This window comes from Fusarium mangiferae, assembly GCF_900044065.1.
Source record: "Fusarium mangiferae strain MRC7560 genome assembly, contig: FMAN_scaffold008, whole genome shotgun sequence".
Taxonomy (NCBI): domain Eukaryota; kingdom Fungi; phylum Ascomycota; class Sordariomycetes; order Hypocreales; family Nectriaceae; genus Fusarium; species Fusarium mangiferae.
Genome location: NW_024573928.1, coordinates 2,190,101 through 2,216,422, shown reverse-complemented (window position 1 = coordinate 2,216,422; position 26,322 = coordinate 2,190,101). Strand labels below are relative to the sequence as shown.

The 26,322-nt window shown below is 48.4% G+C and overlaps 10 protein-coding genes across 10 annotated transcripts; 4 read left to right on the top strand and 6 right to left on the bottom strand.

Annotated features, from left to right (window-relative positions):
• Positions 1–2,753: 2,753 nt before the first annotated feature.
• Positions 2,754–3,680, bottom strand: FMAN_11715 (uncharacterized protein; the record flags this gene model as incomplete). Its single annotated transcript, XM_041834564.1, has 1 exon — positions 2,754–3,680. One exon carries the CDS (start codon positions 3,678–3,680, stop codon positions 2,754–2,756), a length of 927 nt encoding a protein of 308 aa, XP_041684815.1.
• Positions 3,681–4,132: 452 nt separating this feature from the next.
• Positions 4,133–4,876, bottom strand: FMAN_11714 (uncharacterized protein; the record flags this gene model as incomplete). The annotated part of the gene is made up of 1 exon (XM_041834562.1): positions 4,133–4,876. The coding sequence occupies one exon, from the start codon at positions 4,874–4,876 to the stop codon at positions 4,133–4,135; it is 744 nt and encodes a 247-aa protein (XP_041684814.1).
• A 555-nt stretch (positions 4,877–5,431) lies between these two features.
• FMAN_11713 (uncharacterized protein) lies at positions 5,432–7,154 on the bottom strand (the record flags this gene model as incomplete). Its single annotated transcript, XM_041834561.1, has 4 exons — positions 5,432–5,473; positions 5,525–5,669; positions 5,726–6,275; positions 6,326–7,154. 4 exons carry the CDS (start codon positions 7,152–7,154, stop codon positions 5,432–5,434), a joined length of 1,566 nt encoding a protein of 521 aa, XP_041684813.1.
• A 769-nt stretch (positions 7,155–7,923) lies between these two features.
• FMAN_11712 (uncharacterized protein) lies at positions 7,924–9,190 on the bottom strand (the record flags this gene model as incomplete). Its single annotated transcript, XM_041834560.1, has 3 exons — positions 7,924–8,283; positions 8,332–9,089; positions 9,145–9,190. The coding sequence occupies 3 exons, from the start codon at positions 9,188–9,190 to the stop codon at positions 7,924–7,926; spliced, it is 1,164 nt and encodes a 387-aa protein (XP_041684812.1).
• A 1,367-nt stretch (positions 9,191–10,557) lies between these two features.
• Positions 10,558–12,247, bottom strand: FMAN_11711 (uncharacterized protein; the record flags this gene model as incomplete). Its single annotated transcript, XM_041834559.1, has 4 exons — positions 10,558–10,946; positions 11,000–11,819; positions 11,877–12,087; positions 12,132–12,247. The coding sequence occupies 4 exons, from the start codon at positions 12,245–12,247 to the stop codon at positions 10,558–10,560; spliced, it is 1,536 nt and encodes a 511-aa protein (XP_041684811.1).
• Positions 12,248–14,494: 2,247 nt separating this feature from the next.
• Positions 14,495–16,311, top strand: FMAN_11710 (uncharacterized protein; the record flags this gene model as incomplete). The annotated part of the gene is made up of 4 exons (XM_041834558.1): positions 14,495–14,604; positions 14,656–15,634; positions 15,690–15,834; positions 15,887–16,311. 4 exons carry the CDS (start codon positions 14,495–14,497, stop codon positions 16,309–16,311), a joined length of 1,659 nt encoding a protein of 552 aa, XP_041684810.1.
• A 1,055-nt stretch (positions 16,312–17,366) lies between these two features.
• FMAN_11709 (uncharacterized protein) lies at positions 17,367–18,713 on the top strand (the record flags this gene model as incomplete). Its single annotated transcript, XM_041834557.1, has 1 exon — positions 17,367–18,713. The coding sequence occupies one exon, from the start codon at positions 17,367–17,369 to the stop codon at positions 18,711–18,713; it is 1,347 nt and encodes a 448-aa protein (XP_041684809.1).
• Positions 18,714–18,992: 279 nt separating this feature from the next.
• Positions 18,993–19,979, top strand: FMAN_11708 (uncharacterized protein; the record flags this gene model as incomplete). Its single annotated transcript, XM_041834556.1, has 1 exon — positions 18,993–19,979. The coding sequence occupies one exon, from the start codon at positions 18,993–18,995 to the stop codon at positions 19,977–19,979; it is 987 nt and encodes a 328-aa protein (XP_041684808.1).
• Positions 19,980–20,036: 57 nt separating this feature from the next.
• Positions 20,037–21,808, bottom strand: FMAN_11707 (uncharacterized protein; the record flags this gene model as incomplete). The annotated part of the gene is made up of 4 exons (XM_041834555.1): positions 20,037–20,767; positions 20,821–21,469; positions 21,524–21,675; positions 21,727–21,808. 4 exons carry the CDS (start codon positions 21,806–21,808, stop codon positions 20,037–20,039), a joined length of 1,614 nt encoding a protein of 537 aa, XP_041684807.1.
• A 977-nt stretch (positions 21,809–22,785) lies between these two features.
• On the top strand, positions 22,786–24,210 carry FMAN_11706 (uncharacterized protein; the record flags this gene model as incomplete). The annotated part of the gene is made up of 1 exon (XM_041834554.1): positions 22,786–24,210. The coding sequence occupies one exon, from the start codon at positions 22,786–22,788 to the stop codon at positions 24,208–24,210; it is 1,425 nt and encodes a 474-aa protein (XP_041684806.1).
• Between the last annotated feature and the right edge of the window lie 2,112 nt (positions 24,211–26,322).

Below are 26,322 nucleotides of genomic sequence, written 5' to 3'. Positions count from 1 at the left end.
GACGGGGCAGACCAAGGGTGAAACTTAATTATCATGCTCTTTTAGCGGAGAGCCCCAACGTTCGCTGGACCTTCAGGAAGTACATATCACCTATGGCGAGCCTAAGTGCCGCCCTGCCAGTGTTAAGACGAGCACTGAAATACGTTGACTGAAAAGCTTGTGTAAGAATATTATTCTCGAGATGAGCCATGATTGACACAAGTCATTTCGAGGATCTATACATCTAAGTGCGACAATACATTCTTGGTCCATTTGCAGACTCTGGTACAGTTGAGGCTGGAAAACACGTTCTCTCAACACATTGATTGACTGTACGTTAATTCCATAGGCTCCCCTAAGATGAAGCCGTTTCTACTATAAAAGCAACTTCAACTTTAGTTGTTTCCCCAAATGGCCGATCCTGCGAACTCATGGAGGGAACCAAGAAGTTGTCCTCGTTTCAGTTTGTTGAAAGTCCGAGTCACTTTAGTGATTTTTGCATGTATTTTGACCTTCGGTGCGTCACTCGTAAGTCACAAGACCTTTACAGGTATTGCATGTTGCAAATCTTCCATGTTTACACTGCGATGTCGCCGTCATGTCCTCATCGTCTATGATAGCACCATATATTTTATCTTAAGAAGCAATTATCCGCTTAGCTGCAGAACGCCAAAGTGATGAGTGTGTATCTAAGTTCATCTCATATTCTTGTCAAATCTCTTGAGAAGACCTAAGTTCCCTCTGCTGATACAAGCTCTTAGATATGAACAAACTTACTTGTGAGGCTTCAAGCACCAATTCTTCACCGTAAAGTAGAGTAGATAAGCGCTGGAGTCAAAGACAGACTCTTCCTTTCCTAAGCCAGTGCAACATCCTTAAGGCATTCGAGCTCACATCGTTGATAACTAGGACGTCGAGATTATCGCTGGTGAAATATGCATCAAGGGGAGAGTTGTCTAGATAAGTGCCACCATCGGTCGTGATAAGGATATTTGAGCTGCCATTGAGGTTGCGTTTGATGCTTTTGGCGATCGTGCACTGCCAGAAAGTCAAGGTTAGTGGGGTCTCCTCTACTGTAGGAGGGTTATTCGAGTGCATTACGCTGCCCGGGGAACAAAAATATGCGTAGCTGCGGATGCATAGCTTCATTCTGGGTCTGAAAGGCGAAGATGTAGTCAGAGCTCTGGGCAAAGGTTTTGCCCATCTTGAGATGTTTATGCGTAGGATCGTGAGCGATGCGGTTTCTAAACTGTATTATAGCTTTAAGGTTCTTGTAAAAGTCGCCACCATTTCCTGTAGAGATTACTGTTGTTCTTAAGATCATTTGTGAGTGTGAATGGAGATTAGATGTTTGATACCATGATCATTAGCCTTATCCCTAGAGGTATCTATTCGGCTCAGCACGGCGTCATGCCACTCATCCATACTAGTGTACTGCAAGCAATGAAACCGTTGATGAATGTTCCCTTTGTACCTTTGGATAGACCTCCAAACATGATCAGTTATCGTCCTGGCGGTCACGCTGTGCAGTGTGTAGAGGGTGACAGTGTCCTACCATTAAGCCACACAGGATTAACCCAAGACCTAGCTGGCGATTCAATCTTGATCTCAGTGCAGCTCTCGCTTCTTCAGGCTGGCACATTAAGTATACCTTCTACGCCTCCATTGGCAATTATACTGTCGGCGTTTTACGGCAAAGGCCTAAAAAGACAAATTTCCTTACGGCGGGGTGCACCAGCCCTCAACAGTTCAGTGGATTTCAGGGCCTCAGCTGCAAAACATCCACTGAGTTAAGGCCCTATCTGCCTATACGCCCCAGTGGAGCTTTCAAGCCTTTACAAACGATGGTCTGCCCAAATGGCGGAATAATAATTCAGGAAATACCAAGAAAACCTGGAAGAGAAGTACAATTTCTGTTGGCGATCATTGAGCGGGAATGAGCAATTGCGTTTAGTAGACTTCCCGCCGATATTCACGTATTTTTCCTTGGTGAACTCACCTTAGCCTTTTATCACCATTGTTCTCCTGTAACCTGGCCATCGCAATTATTACATTTGACATGCCGTCCTTCATCATCGGCTACTTCAAGCGAGGCCACCACTACCGTCGTAAGTAACGCTGTACCGGTGACTGCGGTTATTACTTCTGTTCAAGATACGACCGAGACTACTGCCGCGACATCCGCTGAGTTTGATGCGTTCACATGTGCCCGAGACTTCAGCGGCTATTGAGTCTGACACTGTAACGTATCGATCTCGACGGCCTATATGTCACCTATGACGAATCCGAATATGAGCTCTGTTATAACTGGATATTTGATGGTTTCGAAGATGTCGCGCACCAACAAGATAGCACAATGGAGAAGTGCTTGTATTTAACTCTCTGATTGTGACTATGCCCAGATCGAGATAGAGAATACTATATATTTGCTGATTGCAAAGGGTTTCGACTATCCCAGTAATAAGCCTGGGCTTGTTGTTGCCTCTAGAGACAGCCCGAATTCATCCAAGGCGTCGTGAACTAGCAAGATATCGTTCTGCCGACATCTTTGTTCCGTGGCAAGCGTTGGTTCAGCATCTTAGCTCATTTGGTTGGGCTTTCATTTATGTTACATACTTCTGAGTATGCGATTTGCCAGTTAGTACAAGTTGTCACGGGGGTCAGTTATTACTAGAGTCCCAGTAGTACTACTTCAAGTCAAATTGCGACTGATTTTCATACAAGTTATATTGTTGTGGTGGTGATTGATATTTACAAGAGTTCCACTGGTCAAATCAATACTGCGATGCCTCTCTTTCTATCAAAACAGCATCATCGAGATAGAAAGTGACAGAGGCGCAGACAATGGCTACAGAAACGGAGGCTCCAGCATCAAGCTGAGCTTCATTCCAAGTGCAGCTAGTTACTCCCCTAGCCCATGTATTCAAAGGCCCCCCGAACTCCGCCGATCCAGCTGAGGTTGATCCTGCACTGCATCCCAAGCGCGGGATACCACAACTACTAGACGCTGTGGTCTTTAGAGAAATTGAAAAGCGATACTCTTTTCCGGCGATGATCTTGGAAGTGTCAATATCTTGCTTGACATACCAACTATACGGCTGGATAAGTCTGCGCCTGAGTCCTCCTGAAGGCGAAATTGAAGAATCGAAAACACCACACTGTAGTGATCCTGGGCGAGACGTGTCGCTGCGGACGGATAGCCACCCTCGTTCTCCTATTTTTTTCGTCTCCCAGGGAGCGAAGGTAAGGTCTTCAAAGCCGGGGTTGCGAATTAAGTTGGTGGGCTGTCGCTCAATAGTTGTTATAGTGGTAGATGTTTCGTCAGTCGATGTCTCAGTCGAAGTTGCGACTGAGTTTGTAGAGACCAAAGGCTCAAATGTCGTGGAGCTTTGGGCGATAGTTGTTGTTTCAGAAGAGGCTACGGTCGATGATTCTGCCTCTCTAACCGAAGCTGATGATGGCACGGCTGTCGATGTGACAGACTCAGTCTCCGTGATGGAAGACAAGGCTGTAAATATGGCAGAATTCGTTGTTATTGAGGTTGTCGACGGTATGTCTACACTAATCGTTCCAGTCTCAGCAGAGCTGAGGGTACTGAGAGATGCAAATGGATGGGAAATGTGAGATGAAGGCTTGCATGGTGAAGCTAAAGTCAACCTGTACAGCGCCAGAAGCTGAAAAAATGGGTACGTGAGTCTCATAACCACGATTTTGATGTCCTGGCGGGACTATGATGATACCAGAGAAAACACAGAACAGAACAGAACGTACGGAGTAGCCAGGGAATAATAACCGGGAATCGGGTGCAATTAAGCATAGAAGCGCACGCTAAATTAGCTTGAACAACGAATCAGTTCCTTCTTAAAGGTTAAGTCTGCAGGCCAAATTTTCTCTTCTTGGCTGTTGGTAGCAGCTCATCATCTATTGTAAAACTATTGAATGTGGCGTTGCTGACTGGAACCTCGGACCAACATGCACCCCTGCTCTGTATGCAAGTGAAGAGCTAATATTGATGCGTCTCCACCGCGATGAGCAGATACAAAAGATAATTGCTCAGCGGTCTGCAGACGAACATCTAGTATTGATAAAGTGCTTGGTTTAGTGAAAATATAACCAAAACCATGGCATTAACTACTCCAAGTAACAGTTTAAACTAATCCGATGCATCAGTTGCGACCAAAGAAGCATCGTCAGCCAGAAAAGTGAGACCATTGCACACTCCCGCGACCTGGACGCTCGGTCCAGCATCTAGTTGAGCCTGACTCCACGAGCAAGTAACCGTTGTCAGTACCCAACCATTGGCCTGCATTGCACCCCAATTCGCCGAGTTTACCCAACCTGTTCCTGCACCGCATGCAATAGTTTGTGAGATGCAAAAGTTGGAGGCTGTGACTTTCGTGTATACAGAAAAGCGATACTCTTTATCAACCACGATCAAAGATGGGCCAAGTTCTTGTCTGATACCCATGTTGCTGAGGTTTTCTCCAGAGGCGCTGAATTGTCCAGCTTGCGTTGATGGGGGAATACCCGAATCGCTGTCTATACTCAAAGTTCCGATGTTGTTGTATACGGTCCAAGGCGCGACGGTTGAGTCTTCAAAGCCTGGGTTACTGATCAGATTCGTAGGTCCCGATGCGGCAGTGGTGGTCGTCGTGGGCTCAACCTCAGCGCTTGAGGTCGCGACCGAAGTAGCGATGGTAGATGAGTCGGACAATGTCTCATACTCGGTAGTGGCTGTAGTTTCATACGTAAAGGCCGTCGATGACTCTGTCTCGCTGGTCTCAGTGGTACTTGCTGACGCCGTCGAAATGGCAATTGAAGAAGAAGGCTTGCATGGCGATGCTAACGTGATGTGGCAAAGGGCCAAAAGCTGAAGAACTGAAGATGTAAATTGCATGATAACGATAATGACAGTATGGGTATTGCGAAAAGAGAAAACCGGGCGTCGAGATCCTCTTCGTAATGGGGAAACATGGCAATTAAGCCAATCCCCTGGAACTCAAAATCGACCTAACAATGCGCCGTTTCTCTCTGACAGCTTCGATTCATGCCCTGCACAGAATCCCTCCTTTTCTTGGTCGTGAAAACAGTGTAGGTCGGTCTTGGTTCTGCCAAACTATTGAATGTGGCGTCGCTGGAACCAACAATCTCCCCTGCATTCTGGAGATTAGTGGGGTTGTGGAAATGAGATACATGGTTATCCATCAAGCTTGCCTGTACATAATTTTATCGATTAGTATTTACGGTTTGCCTTATCTTTTATATACAGATGTCTATTATTAGAATCTCACTGACAAACCGTTGTATACGGCACTAAAAAAATCGATATTATCATATCTCACGGGTCTTTTTTATTTCGTGAATTGAACTTGGGCTGTCTGCAGCTATAGCAAATAGAAATGGACATCAAACCAACATAGATAAAGCTCTCCCATGAAAGAATCACCACTGCTCACTCCTTTAATTTCGTAAACTTGATCAGACATTTAGATTCCTGTTGCTAGTCAGTCACACGTTGTATCAATAAGAAGAGAAGAAAACTAACCTGAACCTTTGGAAATCGATCATCGTAGAATGTCTCGACGCGAGCTGTGATAGCAGGCGTAGTATCCTCAAACCCTGGAGCTATCGTCGTTCTGAATTGTCGGTACATGGTAGCTGTGAGTGTTGTCATCTCAGCCATAGCAAGACTATTTTGTGTTAGTAATTGAGATTCACCGAACTTGAATGAAGGGAAGCAACTTACTGCATGCCAACGCACATTCGCCCTCCACTTGAGAATCCCCAGAACCATCGGTTTAGCTCCGCTGCATCAGGTCCAACCCATCGATCAGGATTAAAGACCAAGGGATCCTTGAAAACCGACTCGTTGCGATGCATGATCCAGGGCGACATGCCGACAACAGTGTTGCCAGGAATGGTATATCCATCAATAACCGAATCAATATCTATTGAACGAGGTTCAGTGCTTGGCAAAGGAGCATAGAGTCGTAGAGTCTCCTTGATAACAGCGTTGATATATGTGCATCGATCACTTGCTTCGGCTCTTGGATTACCCCATTGGTTCAATCCATCACCTGAGATGGCCATGACTTCTTCTCGCAGCTTTTCCTGGTACTTCTCGTTGCCTGGGAGTGAGAGCGCCCAAACAAGGAACATCAGTGTGTCGCTAGTGGTGTCGATGCCAGCAAGGAAATGGTCAGCGCATTCGGATGCCATCTGCAAATCGCGGAGTCCACCTGGTTTCTGAGATTCATGATGTTGCCAGAGATTTTCCACGATCGAAACATGCTCATCTGCCATATTTGTCAGCTGTATTCACAAAGCAGTCGCAAATCCCACTTACCCTCTGAATGAGTGATCTTCTCTACATCAGCTCGGAAAGCCTCAAAGGCCCGCAGAGCATACCCTCGGATCCCGGTGTACGTAGTAGGCTGCTGCATCGGAAGAACAGGCTTGACGAGTTGTCCCATCAGTCCTGTTTGGCGATACAGCCATTGAGTCAAAGTCTTCAGATGCACGATGGACCAAGAAAGCTTTCGACGAGAGGGATGCAGAATATCCGCGATGAGTTCCCGATGAATCTTTGAGCCTCGAATCGCTGCAGTCTGGCCATACTTTCCGTAAACAAAGGCGGTGATGTTGTCCAGCGAGTAATAATGCAGAGTGCTGAAAATCTCACTGACGTTCTCAGGCTCGGCTTCAATCAGGTCCAGGTATTGACGAACTCTCCTCTCAACCATCTTCGCGGTCGGCGGCTTGAGAACAACGGATTTGGAATAGGCGTGCGACAAAAGCTTCTTTCTATCGCCATGTTCCTTGGGTGAGTGGAACGTGAATAGATTCTGCTCGCCATAGACATCAAACATGCGATAGAAAGTGGTTCGGCCATATCGGCTTCCGGGCCCGTAGATGGTTCGCAGTGCTGAGAGGCTGTTGAAAGAGACCTCATGAGGACCGATGCGCACAACTGGTCCGTATTGTTGGTGCAGTTTAAAAATGGTGCGAGTCCGCGTTCCCTTCCAGTCTTCGTAGGCGAGACGCCATTTTGTCGCGGCGAATGATTTGGGGCCTGGGACGTGTCGAAGAGGACTGAGGATGAGGGGATCGAGAAAGATGTGCTTGACGAAGAGCACGACAGCGAGTACAGCTGCCGCAATTGGGAGGATGGCCATCTTGGGAACCAATTCAGCTGTAGAAACAAATGAAGTCGTTGTCAAGCCAAGCAAATGATACACGTGAGATATCAAGGTTCTTTAAGCATCACGCAACTGGTCAATCAAACCCTTGTTGGACCGTCAAATCGGTAGTTCCCCGCACACGATACAACTTGTTGCGCCAGGGCGTAGACTTCAGAGCAAGGGCGCGCCTTTTTCTACCTGCAAACGGATCATCTGAGCGACCGGCAGATAAAGACCGCAGTGGATCTGATACACAGCTTGGCACAGAACTCAGTGTTTATCAGGGCGGAGAAAGGTCATGATTTCCGGTGCGCGGAGGCCTTGGACCGACGGGGCTCGGCAATTGACGCCGTGTGTTCTCGGGGGGCTAGGCTTGATGCAGGTCATGTAAATTGGAGAAGACACTCACTGAACCAATTAGACACGGGGCATTCCCAAGATTGACTTATCTGATAAGGGCTTCATGATGTGCCCCGCCAAGGGATGTCCGATGTGATCATAGTCGGGCAAACATAGAGACACATCACCAGGGTAAACGAATTGCCCCCACAAGTGAGTGCCAGTCATTCAGGTTCGAATATCCATACAGACTCGAAACTGGTTCAAGCAACGTGAATCATCTACAGGATAGAGACTACTTAATGTAACCGAAAACCTCACTTGCTAGATGAGAAAAATGCAAGTCGCGGTGTTCTTGTACCCTTATTGAGGAGTGTATATGCTATTGAGAATGAGACACGAAAATAGAACCTAAAACTGCCGGTCAGATCAAGGCCGCCGCACTATAAGAGCCATTGTACTTTAGAGGCTCATGCTGATGCTTCTTCGCTCCTCTCAGCATCTTGCGAACAGCCCCGGCGGTGTACATCAAGAATGTTACGAGACCAACCACGCCATAGCCAATAATAAGCTTCATGGATGCACCAGCAAGCTGCAGACCGAGCCCGCCGTTGACAATTCCAAGGATCATTAGAGCTCTCCCGTACCAGATGTGAGCGTGGCTGATGCCTGTCCGACGCTGATGCTTGACGAAGTTCCTGTGATGTAGCCCTCCCAAGATTGGCTGGATAATCATCAAACCGCAGACTACTGTGCCGATGATTACATGCGGGGCGTTGAACCACTGATCACAGTTAGTGGATGCTTCCAGATGACAGGTTTGGCTACTTACATTACTGGTACGGTCGGCAGCCAACTTGCCAGTAACAAACCCAGCCCACATGCCCATAAAGACGATCATCTGCCACGTAGCATGGATGAACCACTTTCCGATTATAGGCATCAACAGCGATCCCAGCGGGTAGCCCAATAGGAAGACCACCGACATGATGATACCGTGAATGGTGCTGGTATTGCCGTCTCCCCCACCGCCAGACGCTGCACCATTCGGTGTAGCAGTTGTCATTTGAAGGAAAGGGTTGCTGTTAGAGTTCATAATAGCTTCGGAGAAGTCAACTGAGAAGCTGTTGTGTCCATCATGTTCTTCGATATCAGCATCAATGTCAGTCGTGTGCAAAGAACTTCCAGTCTTCCAAGCACTGATCCAATGATTTGACCCCTTGAAGTGCATATTCCCGAGATCACCACAGTGAATGTTGGCTACCATCGTCTTATTCACGACACCACTACCCTCGATAAGCCTCACAGAGCGCATGCGGCTGTGCTCCGGTATCTCATGGCCATGGCCCATCCTCGTGCTTAAGGTGACTTTACCAGTACCGTCTTGGTAGATGACGAACATGGTGGAACCGCTCATCTTATCGCCGGTGCCGAGACCAACCCATTGGTATTCCACGGGAGCTTGGATACGGATGAACAAGTTGCCAGAACTAGACGAGGCTGTTGAGGATGGGACGGCCCAGGTGTAACATATCTTGTTGGATTTGCCGTTGCAGTATGACGTTGGGGATGCTGAGGAACTGCTGGCGACTAAGTAGGGATTGTTAAGATATGGTTCTCATTTGCTGAGCTGCCTCTCACTTACAAAGTGCCAAGGCCGCTGCGATAGCGATACTTGTAAGAGACTTCATGTTGCCGATTATAGGTCACCAATTTGCTTGTATGTCCTTGTGTGCAAAGAATTTTAGAGAGAGCAATTGATCGGCTCTGTAGCACATCTCCTGGATCGAGCGGCTTTTTATGCAAGGTCGTCGCTCCAGTCAGCTCCCGCCCAAGCACATGATGAACCGGTAGCTTCCAAGCCACTCAGCCCAGTGAGCGTAATCTTCCCCGACAGCTAAGGTACTACAAAAATAGGTTCGGCCCAAGCTCCTGTGCTCTTCCAATAAAGAGCACAATTAGCCTCCCTAGATCTCGGTAGGGCTTACTCAACTGGATGAATGCCGCCGGCCGGGTAAGATGCCGAACCTTGATGCAGTGTCAGCATCCGTTGGAGCGGCTGAAAATGAGCCTCAGCTGGCGTCTGTGCGCCAGCCGCACTGCGTTGAGATCTCCCGTCTTGGCATTTTAGTGACATGCTGCAACAAGAATACTGGTGAGATACGGGCTTTATTTGTTTGAGTCTCCTATAGCTCCAGGCAGTCTAAGTGATCGAGTCACTCACAGGCTTGCACTCCTCTCATGCAACGCGCGGGAGCGAAGGACAATCGGACGATAGTTAATATCGAGAATAGCTAAGCATTGAAGGTCGCTATCTATGTCCAACTTGTTAAGCTCAATGCCTCAGAAATCCCATGGGGCTCAATGAGCGATTGGAACAATGTGTCGGCTTATTGGTCTCGAAAGGGCTGCCTCGGCTGGTGGGATAATCCGTTACTCTGGATCAGGGTCCGGCAGCGATTGAGTTTCCGACCATGAATAGCAGCGAATAATGCTCATCGTTCGTAATCTAGACAGACCGTAAGCATTGTAGTCTGGACTCGCGGGTGACAAGCTTTGTGCCGTGGACACCTAAAACAATTAAGCAAAGGTTATTAGGACCTTCAGTACCGAGCTGAAAACACGATCGGGGAACCTTGAAACACAGTTCAACTTCGGCATGCAACTGGGAAAGGTATCGTCCTACTGTACGTTGTCCTGAACGAAGGCCCTTCGGAACTGGTTGCTGCTAGAGATTGAAGCTCGCATTACAACGGCATTCCCCTTGCACGTTATGCTGATTATATTTGGGAAGATCCGGGGCCATTGCAATAACGGTCATTCCCATTACTTGGCATGCAGAACTTCAGAAAAGGCCATGTCGCTTGGGCTCGGAATCTCCCGACAGGTCGGAGGTGGAGCGAAACAGTGCAAACTCTATATCACCGATGATAGCACAGTGGAAGAAAGCAAGTGACTCATTTCTTGATCAATGAAGAATACGTTCCTCTTCTCGTAGGTAAGAGCGGAAATGATTCATGTCTACTAGGTTGCAATTCGTGGCGGCGACACAACTATTCTAAGGCCTCCACATAAATCCAGGATGCTTCCAATCCATAACACGAATCTCAGCATCAGTCTTCCCGGCCAGAGCCTGACCGACCTCAATTGCAGCTCGCCTTCTGTTATCCCAAGTCATGTAAACTTGTAGCACGATGGTAAGTAAGAAGATAGATGAACACGCGCCGAGGTTGAGTCCATTGCCGATTGGATAGTTTGGTCCATCGAAGGGCAGAAAGCACCATGTCGAGATCAATCCTCCAATATTACCAAGCATGACGTTCAAACCAATTCCCGAAGCGCGCGCTGTGTCGCTGACCAAGTTGGCTGATACTTGAGCATTGGATAGAGCGCCGTTTGCGAAGGTGCCTGCACAGATGAGGAACGTCCCTGCGTAACGGACATAAGCTGAGGTGGGTGAGTTAGTGAGGTTCCCAGGACGGAGCGAGGTTTGAACTTACGATTCGTTGTGCTGAGGAACATGATGTATCCCGCGATAACTGGAAGCTGTGACAGGTTGATAAAGATGTTTCGCTTATCAATGCGAGTCGACAGGAAGCTGATGGTGACAGTACAGAAGGTACCGACGATGTAAGGCGGCACAGTACGCAATTGTTGTTGAACGACTGAGTGGTTGGGGTAGATGGTCCTCACAATCGTAGGTGCGAAGAAAGCAAGGCCCTGTACGGTGATGTTGGTGAACAGGAAGATGGTGGACGTTCCAATGGTAACAGGCGAGCTGATACCACGACGGGCCAGTTTCCAGGAGAACTTCTCGAGGACTTCGGTGGCGCCAACACGCTCAGACTTGATGCGCGCAATAGCCAGGTCCTTCTCCTCTTCTGACAACCATCGCGCAGTGCTAGGTCGATCTGTCATAGTAAAGAACGCAATGAGCGCCAGACCAATCGTACATATACCCTCAATAGCAAAGATCATTCGCCATCTCGTCAATGAACCAAAGTGATCTAGCTTCAGAATACCAGAGGCCAAAAGACCACCGAAGGCTCCCCCGAAGGAACCCATGGCGACATATATAGCCAATCGGAAGGCAAGTTCGCTGCGTCTGTACCAGCGGCTGAGGTAGTATGCGATACCGGGCAACATGCCTGCTTCGAAGATGCCGAGGATGAAGCGCACGGCACAAGCTTGGCCCATTGTGTGAACGAAAGCGGTGCCGAGGGAGGCGACGCCGAATGCTACAGATGTAGCGGGAATGAACCAGCCGGGTCCGATCCATTTGCAGACCATGTTCAGGGGGAGTTCGAAGACGATATAAGACTAGCAAGTGATATTAATGTTAAGGTATTGATTCAGTAGATAAGGGGTAGTACGTACGATGTAGAAGACGGTCAGCAACAGGTTGTAGTCATAGCCAGTGAGACCAAGGTCTTCCTCGAGACCAGCTAATCGAGCATTGCCGATATTGGCACGATCTACAAAGCACATCAAGTACAGGATAGTGACTGATGGCAGAATATACCAGTCTAGCTTACGACGGAGCTTCTTCTCAGCCTCTGCGTCGAAAGTCGCTATGGGGTTGCCATGCCTAGCAACGTCAACAGAGCTCAAACAAAAGGGCAGTCGACTTACTCATCAGTGGCAAGATGTCCTCTGGCAGCAGCATCATGAGCATCAGCATGCTCAAATTCTTTGCTCCAAGGCTCCTTTCCATTGCCCCTCTCGGCGTCAGAATCTCTCGCAGTCATGATGTATAGATTCGCAAATGTCCTGGAGATGACTGTGATAAAAAGAACACCTGTCGATCAGGGAGAAGAGAGCCGTTTAATACTGGCTCTAGTAAGCACGATGTCCGATCTCGAGCGTGCCGAGAATGCCAAGAGTGAGGGGGAGTCGATAGTGCATCGGATGACGGACCCAACAGTGTCGGATACCGGGTCGAGCTATCATTCTGGACGAAAGGAGTAATTAGTGACAGTCCAAGGAGGGAATTGGCCAGTAGGAATCGTTCTGTTTGCCATGGGTGGTAAAAGATAAGCTTAATGATGGGGGTAGAATCTGGGGACTCAGAGTGTGGGGGAGACCCGCTGGCGGCTATGGGATCATCACCGTCGTTGCATTCGAGGGGGTATATCCGGTGATTGACCTTGTCGCTCAAATAGCCTGTCGTATGTCGTTTTTTATCTAATAAATGTCTCACATTTTCTCTATATTACCATGAGATACGAAGATTGTATGATTCCACCGTGGTCATATCTGCTCGGCACCCACAGTCGAGGCTCTCCAAGTTTCTAGAGATAGACACTAGGTTCCGAAAACCATGGAGACATTAGACATGATCGAGCCTGTCATAGTCCGGCAAATTACATGCTTCAGCGATACAGTATGGATAGTAATCATCGATTGTGCCAATGAGTGATTATCGGTCAATGTGTTTTCTGACGTGTTCCGTCGCTCCACATGATGAGACGCGTCAGTTTGCCTTGTGCATCACCATTTTTGGGCACGTTATAAGGTAGGCCATAGGGCGCTCTCAGTGCTGAATGCAATGGCTTGTGGTCTAGTCTCCCATCCTCCAAGTTCAAATCCGCGGGCTTCTATTACAACGCGATCATATCCTTGATGATGCCGATGCCGATCAACCAAACCGCGTCTGCCACGCGTTGAACTAATCTTGTTGTGACGCCTTCTGAGTGCAAATCATTCGAGTCACTCTTCAACACATATTTACGTTCTATAAATCTCCTATTCTACCAGATCGACAGACAGCTTAGCGTAGATCCATTGCTTTTTTGTAAATGCTGACAACTCATCGCGTCGCGTTGATAAGGAGGATAGAATTCGCATGACTCGGCAATCCACCCAACACTTCCTGTTTACAATAGAATGATTTCGATGTACTTTTGCGCGTGACTAGACTTGACATGGCTTCATCCAGATACTTAGGCGGCTATGACCTTGTGTTGGAAAGATAACCTACAAGCGTCTGAGCGTCGAACTCACGCACCGCTCTCGTACGTGGTTGTTCTTTTCTTGAATTGCTCTGCTTTAAGTCTTCCTATCATTCCCGCGTATTTTTTGAGCAAATTATCTATCAACTTGGCAAGAGAGTATTAACTATACTAATACTCCAATGGTAGGCTCCAAGCAATCTCAAGATAGCCTCATTATGCAATATAAATTGTACACAAATTCAATGGTGCAGGGTAATCAAACTCCCTATGTCAGAATTGGAGAAATCTAGAACTTGATAGCGTACGTACCAATACCCCAAGCGCGCACTAAATCAAGGCGCTATTGAAGTACCCATACTTGCTCCTCCAAGTTTTCGTGACCCACTGGAATGGGGGACACGCGACAGCTAGAAATTTTACGCGGGGCCCCAGGTTCTGACGAACCGTGGGTGCGTTATGTAGGTAGCCTAACCCGGTCGCCAGCGCAAAGGACCCCCCTTTTGGGTAAATACATGACCAATGCCAACTTGGATGTCCACTTGGACTGTTTTGAATGTGGTTGCAGTTGGAGATGTCTCGTGTTTGCAAGACTTGATGGAGGTGATGATGTTGGAGTAGTATAGTGGTGACCAGGCGTTGATTGAAGTTGTAGCGCTCATCAATTGCAGTCGCCGCGACGCAATATAGAAGCGCCTGTCAAGGATCAAAGTGTGAAGTCTATTGTACGTGCTGCAATAAACTTGTCATTTCAAGGACGTCTCTGGTGATTATCTCCAATTGAAGATGAAGATGTCATCACCCCAATTCTCTCGAGCCTCCGGCACTCGCTCGCCGGTGGTGGTCAGACCAAAAACCACACCATTCCCAAACGAGGGGTCTTAGCCTACCACTTTGTCACCCTCAACGTCGTAAACTCCAGAAAATTAGATCCCCCAGTCAAATTGCCTGGGGTACGAAAATGTTTAAAAGACACAGACTTTCTCCCCATACCCCAGATTTCATCACATCAACCTCCCCCCACAGCTTCGTCCTCACTTCACCATGTCTACCTCGGACGGTCCTGATACCTTGGAGCCTACAGCTCCCAAGAAGACTATCTGGAAGTCTATTCGGGAGAACCCCAAGGTCGTCTTCATCGCCTTTTTCGCTTCGTAAGTGTTGCCTTCGTATAAGTTTATAAGCGACTTATTGACTGGTGGTAGACTGGGTGGTTTTGAGTATGGTTACCAACAGGGTGTCTTGGGTCAATCCCTCGTCATGACCCGCTTCACACAAAACTTCCCCTCTGTTGTTGAGTCATCCTCTGCAACAGGATGGCTCACGTCTATCCTCCAGCTAGGCGGTATTCTTGGATCACTATCAGCTGGTGTTTCCAGCGAAATTATCTCGCGAAAGTACACCATGTTCATCGCCTGCTTATGGGTCGTCCTCGGCAGTTATCTTTACGTCGGTGCCACTGCCGGAAATCCCCAGCTTCTCTATGCTGGCCGATTCTTGACTGGTGTCGGCGTTGGTCTTTTCAGCGGTGTTGGACCTCTCTACAACGCTGAGCTTTCTTCGCCTGAGATGCGAGGTCTTCTTGTGTCGTTCTATCAACTTGCGACTATTTTGGGCATTATGCTTTCGTTCTGGTGCGGTTATGGAAGTAACTACATCGGCGGAACAGGGGACTCTCAGTCCGACCTCGCCTGGCGTCTTCCCTCTATCATCCAGGGAATCCCCGCTGCTATGCTCGCTGTCGGTATCTGGTTCATGCCCTTCTCTCCCCGATGGCTCGTCAAGGTTGGCCGCGACGAGGAAGCCAAGTCTATTCTTGCCTGGATGCGAAAGCTCCCCATCGACGATGACGCTGTTCAGGTTGAGTATCTCGAGATCAAGGCTGAGGCAGTCTTTGAGCAGAAGGTTTTCGCTAGAGACTTTCCTCACCTCGCTGAGAGGAACAAGAGCCGTTTCATGCAGCAGATTGCTCAATATGTGACCTGCTTCCGATCAATGGATAACCTCAAGCGTGTCTGCACTGCTTGGCTTATCATGTTCTTCCAGCAGTGGTCTGGTATTGATGCTATCATCTACTACGCTTCCAACGTTTTCATCAGCCTCGGTCTTACTGGAGGAACTATTGCTCTTCTTGCTACTGGTGTTACTGGCGTTGTCTTCCTCATCAGCACCATTCCTTCTATGGTAAGTCGCTCAACTACTCGATGCCCTGAACGAGTGCTAACATTACCTTTCACAGTTGATCATTGATCGCGTTGGTCGCAAGCCTCTTCTGTTGATCGGCTCCGTTGTCATGGGTGCCAGTATGATCACTGTCGGTATCATCGTCGCCAAGTTCCGCCACGACTGGCCCAACCACGTCGCTGCTGGCTGGACTGCAGTTGGTAAGTCAATGCTTCGTCTACCAACCTTTAATCATCACTGACATCATATCAGCTCTCATCTGGGTCTATATCGCTGGCTTCGGTGCAACATGGGGTCCCGTCTCCTGGACCCTCGTCTCCGAGATCTTTCCCCTCTCCATCCGCGCCAAGGGAGCTTCCATTGGTGCCTCAAGCAACTGGGTCAACAACTTTGCCATCGCCTTCTTTGTTCCTCCCATGCTCGAGTCTTGGGAGTGGGGAACCTACATCTTCTTCGCCGTCTTCCTCTTTGTCGGTATTCTCTGGGTCTGGTTCTTTTTGCCTGAGACCAAGAACGCTTCTCTTGAGGAGATGGACCGCGTCTTCAAGAGCCGTGCTGGTGAACAGGATGCTGAGTTGCTTCGTGAGGCTCAGGCCGAAGTTGGACTTATGGGTTCTGCAGCGGGCCGCAAGGCTTCTTTTGAGAAGGAGGGTGAGAAGCATGTTGAGGCTCTGTGAAGGGGCGATGGCCCGTGGTGATAGGATAGTCTGGATTGGGGATGAGATGCTTATGGCGATGATGAGGTTGTAATGTTAGATACCACGCTATGCATAATGATCATTTTGTATATTTCTCAATCTCTTCGCCTTTATCAATTTGCTTGATAATTACTAATTAATGAAGTATAGTCTAATGCACATATACAACATGGGCATCCAATCAAGACTCATCTCAACGCCAAGACAATCACGGAAGATAATCTATAGTGCTGGCACTAGCCAAATCTGTATTTATCGTACATAGTAATCGTATATACGCAAAGATAATCTCTTGCAAGGTTTCTGCCATCTCGTCGCAGAACGAACGGACGCTGACTGGCAGCTGGGGTGAGAATATGACAATGACATCATCCAAGATTGACGAATGCCACAACAGCTTGTAAGTGATCTAACAACACATGTCAGAACACTTCAATCACAATATGAGAGTATAAATTTTGTACCGAAAGACTCTGCCTCTACAGAAGTCAGACAGAACGGCCGGCGAAGTGCGTGCTGAAATGGCATGTTTACGTGAGCGGGCCCAATCGCCACTATTAGCATACGAACAATCTGATTTAAAGTCACAGGCTCGCGCGGGGAACTTTGTCGCAGTCTGTGCTTTCTGGGGCAATTCAATCCCAAATTGAAGGTCAAGTTACCTAGAAAATGGAGCCTTTGCTTCCTCCGGCTGTTACGTTACCGAGTCATGGCATCAGGATCGCGTCGCCTATGACCCCCGAATGCGGCTTAGTCCACTAGCACCGAAACTTTCAAGAACTTCATGATTGGCCAATTGCAATTCCAATTGGTGAGTGGTCGCCTTAGAATGGACCCCTCGGGGATCACCGGCTTCTGGAAAATTACCTTGTTTCTGTCACACTTGACCCATGAATTGAGTGAGCAGGAGGAGGCTACAATTCCGCTTTGGGACCGTATTTGCACTCATCATCACATTCTTCCTTGATGTCGCTCAAGTTGTGCCTTGTATAGGCGATCAACCTAGCTCTCCAGACTCCACTCATCATCTCACAATGGCCTTCTTCCCATCAGAAGACTTCTCCCTCGATCCCCGCTTCATCGAGCTCCAAGAAGAGCTCCGCACAGTCCTTTTCGCGGGTCTGTCTGGCCTATCACCCAGCGCATCAGTCACACCCGAAGCAGACTCGTCATCACCACCAACATCATCCCTCAACCTCTCCAGCGTAACAGTCAATGTCCCTAATGATAGATTAATATGCTATCTTCAGAACTGGGTTACAGAATGTGCGCCATACCTGGACAAGTTTGATGAGGATAAGCATTTCCAGATCCACGTTCCGCTTATGGCGCAAAAGAGCCCGGCGCTGTTATATGCCATGCTTGCGTTTTCATCACGCCAGATGGAACGGAGAGGATTGACGCAGGAAGGTGGTTGTGATAGTCTTGAGTTGTATCAGGAGAGCATTAGGCTTTTGAGTCCTGGATTACAAGCCAAGGACCCTAATATGCTTGTTACGGCCTGCATTCTTGCAGTTTTTGAACTCATGTCTGGCGGTTCCAAGAATTGGAAGCGTCATGTCGAGGGCTGCGCGTCGCTGTTTGAGTTCTTTGGAGTTGATGGTTTCTCCGGTGGCCTACCGCAAGCTGTCTTCTGGTGCTATGCGAGGATGGAGTTGTGTGGAGCAATTATATCTGATGGCACAGAAACAGCTGTTCTTCCTCTGTCAAAATGGGCTCCATCACCACCCGAGTCGTTGGTATCATCTGAACAAGCCGAGCGATATGTGCGGGACATGTTTCATCGAAGGAGCCGAGACTGTCCAGACATGCAGGCTAACTGGGCTATTTATCTCTGCACAAAAGTCTGCGATCTTAAATTTCGAAGAACACAGAGTCTAGAACTCGGGAGGATAGACGTTCAAGATGACAGACCGTTTCAAGAACAATGGCAACAGCTCTGGAACGAGCTCCAATACTGGCTTGACGAGCGCCCGGCAACAATGAAGCAAATCAGTATGGTCGAAGCAGGCGACAAACAGATATTTCCAGCCATGCTCTTCCCCCACTGGGCAGCTATCTCGAGTAATCAGATCTATCACACTGCATGTATTCTCATGCTGGAAATGCGTCATGACTTAGACTCTCAGTGCTTGGCGCTGTGGCATGCACGACAAGTCTGTGGAATCTCCTGCGCAAACCTTCATCCCGGAAGTCTTGTAAACTCTATACAGCCACTCTATATAGCTGGGAAGCTCTTTTCACATGTTAACGAGAGAAAGCAGATTGCCAGGTTGTTAAAGAGCATTGATAGGACGACGGGATGGGGAGCTTTGTGGAGGTTGACGGATCTTGAGGCTGAATGGGGCTACGACGTTGGCGCGCTGCTAAAGACGCTGTAAGGACTTGCGACAGGGATTTTAGCGAACAAGAGACCCAGAGAACTGGTAACATATCATAATAATAAGCATGATTCCACTAGACCCCGTTCACATGCTTCTTGATCGACTATCCGCCATCGCATAACACACCCATTTTCAGGATAGCGTGCCCAGGACGAGTGGAGTCCATCGCCAACACTCAGCAGCCATGCACTGCCCGTATAAAGGTTTCCGTCTTTTAGAATATCCCTGCTCCGTTTTTCATTACCTACAAACATTTATATTCTCTAAATAAACGCCATGGAGTCACCAAGACCAGTCATCAGTGTCCTCGGATCACTGAACATCGACCTCGTATCATATGTCCCTCATCATCCGCTACCCGGTGAGACAATAACTTCAAGCCAGTTCAATGTCTTCCCCGGAGGAAAGGGCGCCAACCAAGCTGTTGCTTGTGCCAAGCTTTCAAGGACTTCTGATCTGAAGAACCCAAGCGTTGATGTTGCCATGATCGGTGCCGTAGGAGCTGATGCTTATGGTTCCGTACTCCTTGACAGTCTAAAGTCATATGATGTTGGAACAAACTCTATCATCGTGAACAGGGACGGGGGAGCCGGATCCCAGAGTGGAATTGCTATGATCATCGTCGATGAACCAACTGGCCAGAACCGCATCATCTTATCACCGGGTGCCAACAATTCTCTGCAACCAAGCCATTTCGCTGAGATCCCTGGCCCAACGCCATCATTGCTCATCATGCAGCTTGAGATCCCTCTGGAGACAGTCATCCAGGCGTTCAAAGCCGCCAAGACGACAGGAACTCCCGTTCTGCTCAACCCTGCCCCCGCTCAAGTACTCCCAGCGGAGATTTACCAAGATCTAGCTCACTTGATCCTCAACGAGACCGAAGCGGCTTTGTTGTCAAACAAGGACGAGTCTGAGTTTGAAAACATCTCAGTTGTCGAAAAGGCCGCTGCTGATTTCCTGGCTCGAGGCGTGCGGAACGTTGTGATTACTCTGGGTGGGAAAGGTGCATACTATGCCAGCGACAAAGGTGCCAAGGGCCTCATCCCAGCTCTGAAGGTTGAGGTCGTGGACACGACTGCTGCTGGTGACACATTCATTGGTGCTTATGCAGTTGAGCTTGCGGGTGCTGAGCAAAGGTCGGAGCAGTTCGACATTGAGAAGGCCGTCAGGTCAGGTATCTGGGCGTCATCGAAGACAGTCGTGCGAAGGGGAGCGCAAGTATCTATACCATGGAAGGATGAATTAGAATCAACGAAGTAACGGAAAATAATTTATTACGATTCTCATGGTCCTATCTTGTCCGGTTCGCTCTCATAATCAGGGGTGCGCATTTGTCGGTGCGCTGGTATTCCGAGAAGAAGACCAAAATTGCTGCAGATCCGCAATCTCACTCTGTAGAGGGATCTTTGTCGCATCCCCAATTCGCTGAAAACAGGAGAGTAATGCCTCCTGCTGGGACGGATATGTCATATCTCTCGCTATACGGACAACAGTTGCGACCACGACAGGGTCCCATTGATCAGAAAAGTTATTCCACAGAGCAAGTTTGGCGAGTTTTTGAGCATGCCAGCTTCTTGAGGCTAAGCGATGCGGTATCGATGATAATTTGACTAAGCGTGGTTTATATGAAAGCAGTATAAGGGCTGAAAAATGAATCGCTAGGTTTGCTTGAACCGCAATGGCGCTTGAATAGACGTCTGCTGTAAATGGGGTATTGGTGGAAGCTGCGTGGTCAACTTCAGGGCTTTCCAGTAAGGGAATCATGTCGGGAGGACGATCTCGAAACCATTGTACGCAGCGTGCCCATAGTTTGGACCATGTTGCCCATACAAGCGAGTAAGAATCGTGAGTTGGTGATTGCACGGTTGCGATCCCGTTGAAGAGAGGGATGATTTCGTTGTGGATCAAGTGGCAGCATGCCGCGAGATGTGTCAGACAGTCGTCGTAAATGCTCGGCGGTGTCAGGGCGGAGGTTAAGAATGTGTCGTTTATTAGTGGTAGAGACTGGAGTGACGGGGATTTGGTGGTAATAATGGAAGCAGCAAGCTCTGTTGGCCAAGGTTAGCTCGTCTCTGACAAGACATGGAATCGAACATAATACCTGTCTTGAAGTGAAAGCGATCTAGCGTCTTGAGAGGCTCCTCCTGACTCTCAAAGAACTGACATCGCTCTTTCACATCAACGCAATCAGAGTGCAGATTTGACCACTCAGACGGGCCAGTATAAAAGAAGTTGCCGAGAGCAAGTAGTGACCGTCCGATATTAGCGATGAAAGCATCCTCCAGGGATAACCGATGCTGGAACTGCTGGACCAGGTAAGCATCGCCTTCATGGCTGGTGGAGCTCGAACTCCTCCTACTGCGGCGCATCGCAACCCATATGATGATATCCATTATGGCAGACTTCTCTGCTGCTAATGTCATGATCTTTGGTCCAAAGGTGGATCTGGGTGCATTTGAGTCTAGCCAGGGGACTATCTGATAGCGAAAGCGAAGCATTGCTGTTTGTCTCTCTGACGAGTTCTGCTCTGATAGAACTGTTTCGTTCCATCTTGACGGCGTGGGTATTTGGTTACCATCGTGTTGGTGATGATTATTGGTCAAAGGGATTGGTTGAGGAACGTCCGTAGTCGTGTTGTGAATAGATTCAAGTCTTTCTGTCCGAGCAGTACTGGCTATGGGGCTCTCAAAAGCTGGCTCGGGGGGAGCAGGACTCGACTCGACAAAGGACAACAAACTATCTTGAATGGGCTGAAGGCAGTGTTAGTGCTAGATCGACTGACTCGTGGACGATAATGAACTGACCAGAGATGGATCAGCATCATCGCGGTTGTCCCCTTGCACGCTACCATCTTTCCGCAGTGATGAGCGAACCCCTGGTACAAAGGTCCACTCTTTGAACTCGCACGTCACATTCCTCCCGATACAACTGCCGCATTGAGGTCTTTGTTCATCACCTTGTGTCCAAATGTTAGACAAAGTCACCGGGGGAGACGCGACTGACTAACATTTTCTTCGACGTCTTCGACAGGGGATACAGCCTGTGCGGGACCGTCTTTTGTTATCGGGTATTCGTCTTACGACTGGCATTGCGATAAGGTACGGTACGCACACGTATTTGACGAGGAAAAGATGGAGCGATGGGAAAAGAGGAGTCTTGAGGGCGGTGGAGATGGGCAGAAGCTAAACTTTATTCCTTGGGGCCAACAATTCAATCAACACGAACAAACATCGGACTTTGAGATATCATGTCTGATTCCCATATTAAAGGACATTCAGGGGAATAAACAAAGGAAGCCATGAGAAGGGTTCATGATCTATTTCTTGGCTGACGAAATGGCATGCAACTGCCAACGGCACATTCCCAGACCATGATACTAGACCAGAACAGGAAAGGTTCTCGAAATCCCGCGTAAGCGGGGTTATCAATACTGTACATCCTCTGTATAACTGAGCCTAAGCCTTGAATATGAATCAAGATGGTCATGGCTACCACAAAGAAGCAGTAGTGAACTCACATAAAACTCATCAGCTCTCAATTTGCAGTCAGGTCATCATCACTGGAGCGGCTCCAAAGTCCAGAGCACAACATCACTGGGCGAGAATTTACTGGGTCTAATTAATGAACTGAATCACAGGGAAGCCGTTGATGAGCATCTCACTAATACCATAGCATAAACCGTTAGATTCAAGACGCGGCAAGAAACCAATAATCTAACATTTTGAGGCCAATTTTCTTGCGCTGTAGTGTTGCAACCATGATCGTTTGGCTTGAGTCTTGCCTGGGGACGGCGTGGTCAAAGAGCGACGCCATCGTGAAAAAGCAATCTCAGCCCCAGAAGCCTGGACCACCGACTATAGATGCGGCTGAGAATACTCAAGTCATCATTGGTCTTTGATACACGGGTTTAATGCGAGGCGCTTCTAGGCTGCATGAGAATGTCACACCTCCGCAATAAAACGGCCCAAATATCATGAGGAGGAAGGAGACGTTATATATACACCTGGGAGACCGATCAGATTAAACCGATACGAGATTGAAATAACTCTCTTCTGTTTATATCACGATGAAGCTGCAGCTCTTACTCTTCGTCCTCTTTGCATCTGTTGCACAAGCCCAGTGGAAAGGTTGTTCTAGTCCCTGGCCCAACATAACCCCCGGCAAACAATTCACCCTCAAGGATAAATGTCGCACCCTAGCAGGCTATCCAAAGACATTTGAAAAGGCCAATACACAAGTCACCGTGGCGTATACGCAGCAATGGAGCCGTCTACCCAGCAAGACCAAAGCAGCCGTAACCCCAATTCTCAAAGAATCTCTCGAGAAAAGCTTGGAGGTCTACCGCAAATTCGTAAAACTTCCATCGAGCATTGTCGTCATCCTCACAACAGAAAGCGACGAAGAGTTTACGGCCGAGACTTACTATCCTAATCTTAGGAAGCCACCGTGTCAGATCAAGTTGTTCAAGAGATGGACTACTGAAGCAACGACTAATAAACCTCGAGTTCTACAGGCCCTTGCGCATGAGATTTATCACTGCGTACAAAGTCTTGGAAAACTTGGGAATCATCCTGATCCGCAGTGGGTTCGTGAGGGCTCTGCGAATTATTTCAGTAACCTCGTCTTTCCTGACTCCAACGCCGAATGGCCTGATAAGAAGCATACCGGCGTCGCGTATAAGCCAAACCTGCCAATCTATGCACATGTTGGTTTAGAAGCCTACGCGGCTAGCATCTTTTTCCAAGCGCAAGATAAGATGGATGAGGATGATTTGAACAAGTTTGTTCTGGCGACGCCTGGAGGAACAAGCGGGCTTGAAGAACGAGCTCGTCTATCGCATCTATCAGGATTTACTGACGAATTTTTCACTTTCGCGAAAACTTTCGCACTACAGCAGATCAAAGACACCAATGGAGATGTCATTCCGATCGACAAGATTAACCCCGTTTCTGCGTCAATCCATTTCGACAAAGCGGGCACTACCGGCACCGCAACGCTCACAAGCACGCCGTTCACTATTTCGGTATTCAAGATTACTATTGACCCCGGGAGGACGGCAAAGATTTACTCATCGGCGAATGCTAACCAGAAGCTTGCTTACCGAAAGTCAGACGCCAGATCGTGGACCGACATGGCCGCCGATTCCTCTTCTGGACGCACTATTGATCTTCCATGCAATCAGAAAAACACTAAACAAACCCTCATCGTTTTGTTCATCTCAACGAAGGATGTGAAGAGTGACAAAGTCAAAATCACGGTTGCGACGGGTAAGCCGAGAGAGTGCGGCGCAAGAAGCGGCTTCGTTCTGTATCCTCTATTCAATCCTACGACTAGCGGCGGGTACTGTCCCAAGGGAACGCATTCTTCCAGGCTAGCAATTTGGTGTTGTCCAGATGGAACACAGTTGGATGAACATGTAGCGCAGCAAGTCAGCATCTGCTGTCCAACAGGTCAGTCTCGTGTTGTAAATGTTGCTACGCTGGTAGGCTAATGGTCAAAGATGCGGATTGCAGCAATGAAATCGTCCCGAATCATCTTAGATGCGCTAAGCCTGAGTGGATACTCTGGAACAAGCAGAACAGAGAAGTCGGATGCTGCCAAGTTGGATTTTACCCTACAGCAAACAGATATTGCACCACGGATCCTGCGGCATGGGATAGACGCTTTGTACAGGTATTCACATGCTTTCACTAAATACTACAAGAGTTTACTAACGGCAAGATCGGCAGATTTCACAGAGTAGTTAGTCAAGCTTCATCGAGATCAAAACACAGATTTCCATCAACAATGGGGATTTTGAGCATATTCACTTCCGCTTCATCGTATTTGCGGTATTTCATGGATAAATTCATAGCAATAGGGTAGCCTGAAAACTCAAAATTGAACTTGTCGCATTGCTTAGCCTACCACGGCGTAAGTGATGTTCGTCCCAAGCCATATTCGGATCTAGTCAAGCTGCAAAAACCTCAGTGTCTGGAACCCTCCAAACGCGAGCCCTCGGATAAAGATACAAACCGGCGGGTGCAAAGTCCTCACCGAGGATCGCTTAGCAAGCATTGTGGTTTGCCTGCCGTTGAACATGGCATTCTGGTATGCGCGTTACTACTTCGCTGCGTTTGGACTGGCCAAAGACTATATTGTGATGGGATGCACCATTGGACGGCTCGTATTACTACTGAACTCAAAACGTTGATATCTCTACTCGTGGTTGCAACATGGCATGACTCTGCCTGTATGACTACGCTTTCGATAAGGCTGGACCAGATACAATTGAAAGATCGGGAACATGTATCGGACTGTCTCATCCGGTTCGCTCTATACCGCATCGCGAGCGTTTTGCCGAGTCAAACAATAGAACGCCCGTCTTACGAGGCGCATCTTAAAGCCGCATCATGCAAGGGCGAGGCTTGACGAACTGTTATGCTTAATCGATAGCTGCCAAAGCTGCATGCAGCTCGATGGCTAGTTCCAGGCCAGCAATCACATCTTCCCTCACGCCATAGCTCAAGCTCTAAGACACGCAAGCATGGGCTTTGGGGAATAGTGTAGCAAAATGGCGCAGCTGAGGGAGAAAAAGAGCATTGTCTGATAGCCCGAAGTGGGAAAGGTCGTACGAGCACGTTGTTGACTCTCTGCCACGTTTGTGTGTAGGTTACGGGGCTAAATGTGTTGGTTGAGTCGCGCAACTTTGTTTGGTGATAGTGTTATCGGTAATAAGCAGAGTCGAGACGGCGAGACTCCAAAGATTGTCTGTTTTGGTGATAACTGACTGTGATAGTGACAGGACTACCTGGGGCTAGGCTCTCCATTAATACGAGCCGCTCTGTGAATGGCTTGCGCTATGGACGAATACGTAACTAGATCCGAGGCGAGCCAATAGGTGATGAGAAAAGAGGGTCGCGATGCCGCCTAGCCCGAGTTTTACATACCAGAGCGACAAGGCACGACATACCGACCCTGGCTCCTGTAATGGGCAGTGACAGCCGAGAGCTCTGCAGAATGTCATTGGAACACGGGGAACCCTGCTCGACTGGACCATGATTTGCGTCTGGATGTTTGCAGATCAGCGAGTGACTAAAAAGCTTGTCTGGGTGATCATCCGGCGTTGGAAAGTAAATTCGTTTATCTGGCCATGACGGTCCATTGAATCGCGGCCTCCGCAAAAACATCAGTGGAGATGATTCCAGTGGTACGGAAATTACAGATAGTGACTTGTTATTGCATGCGATTGAGGTTACAGAATGATGGCGATGTCGAGATATGGCGGCTTGATGGAGATAAGCCCAGATTCAAGCCTCTCGGCGAAACAGCACACGGGTGAGAGACATCGCTTAGCCTTTGCTCCGTCAACAGAAGATGAACAAGTAGTGAATGGTTTTGTAATACGTGCAGAAAGACATCTAGACCGAACGCCACAAGGAGGAGCCGCACAGTTGCCAAGGTGTCTCTGCAGCGGGAGCCCGGGTAGTCGGGTTTCTCAACAGTGCTTCTGCCAAGAAAACTAGATCCGCGTGGCTCTGCAAGGGGCAAAGACTCGTTCTGTGTTAAGAATGGAAAGGATCAGCCTGGAATGTAAAGGGACCTGCGTCTTTCCCGGCCTGTG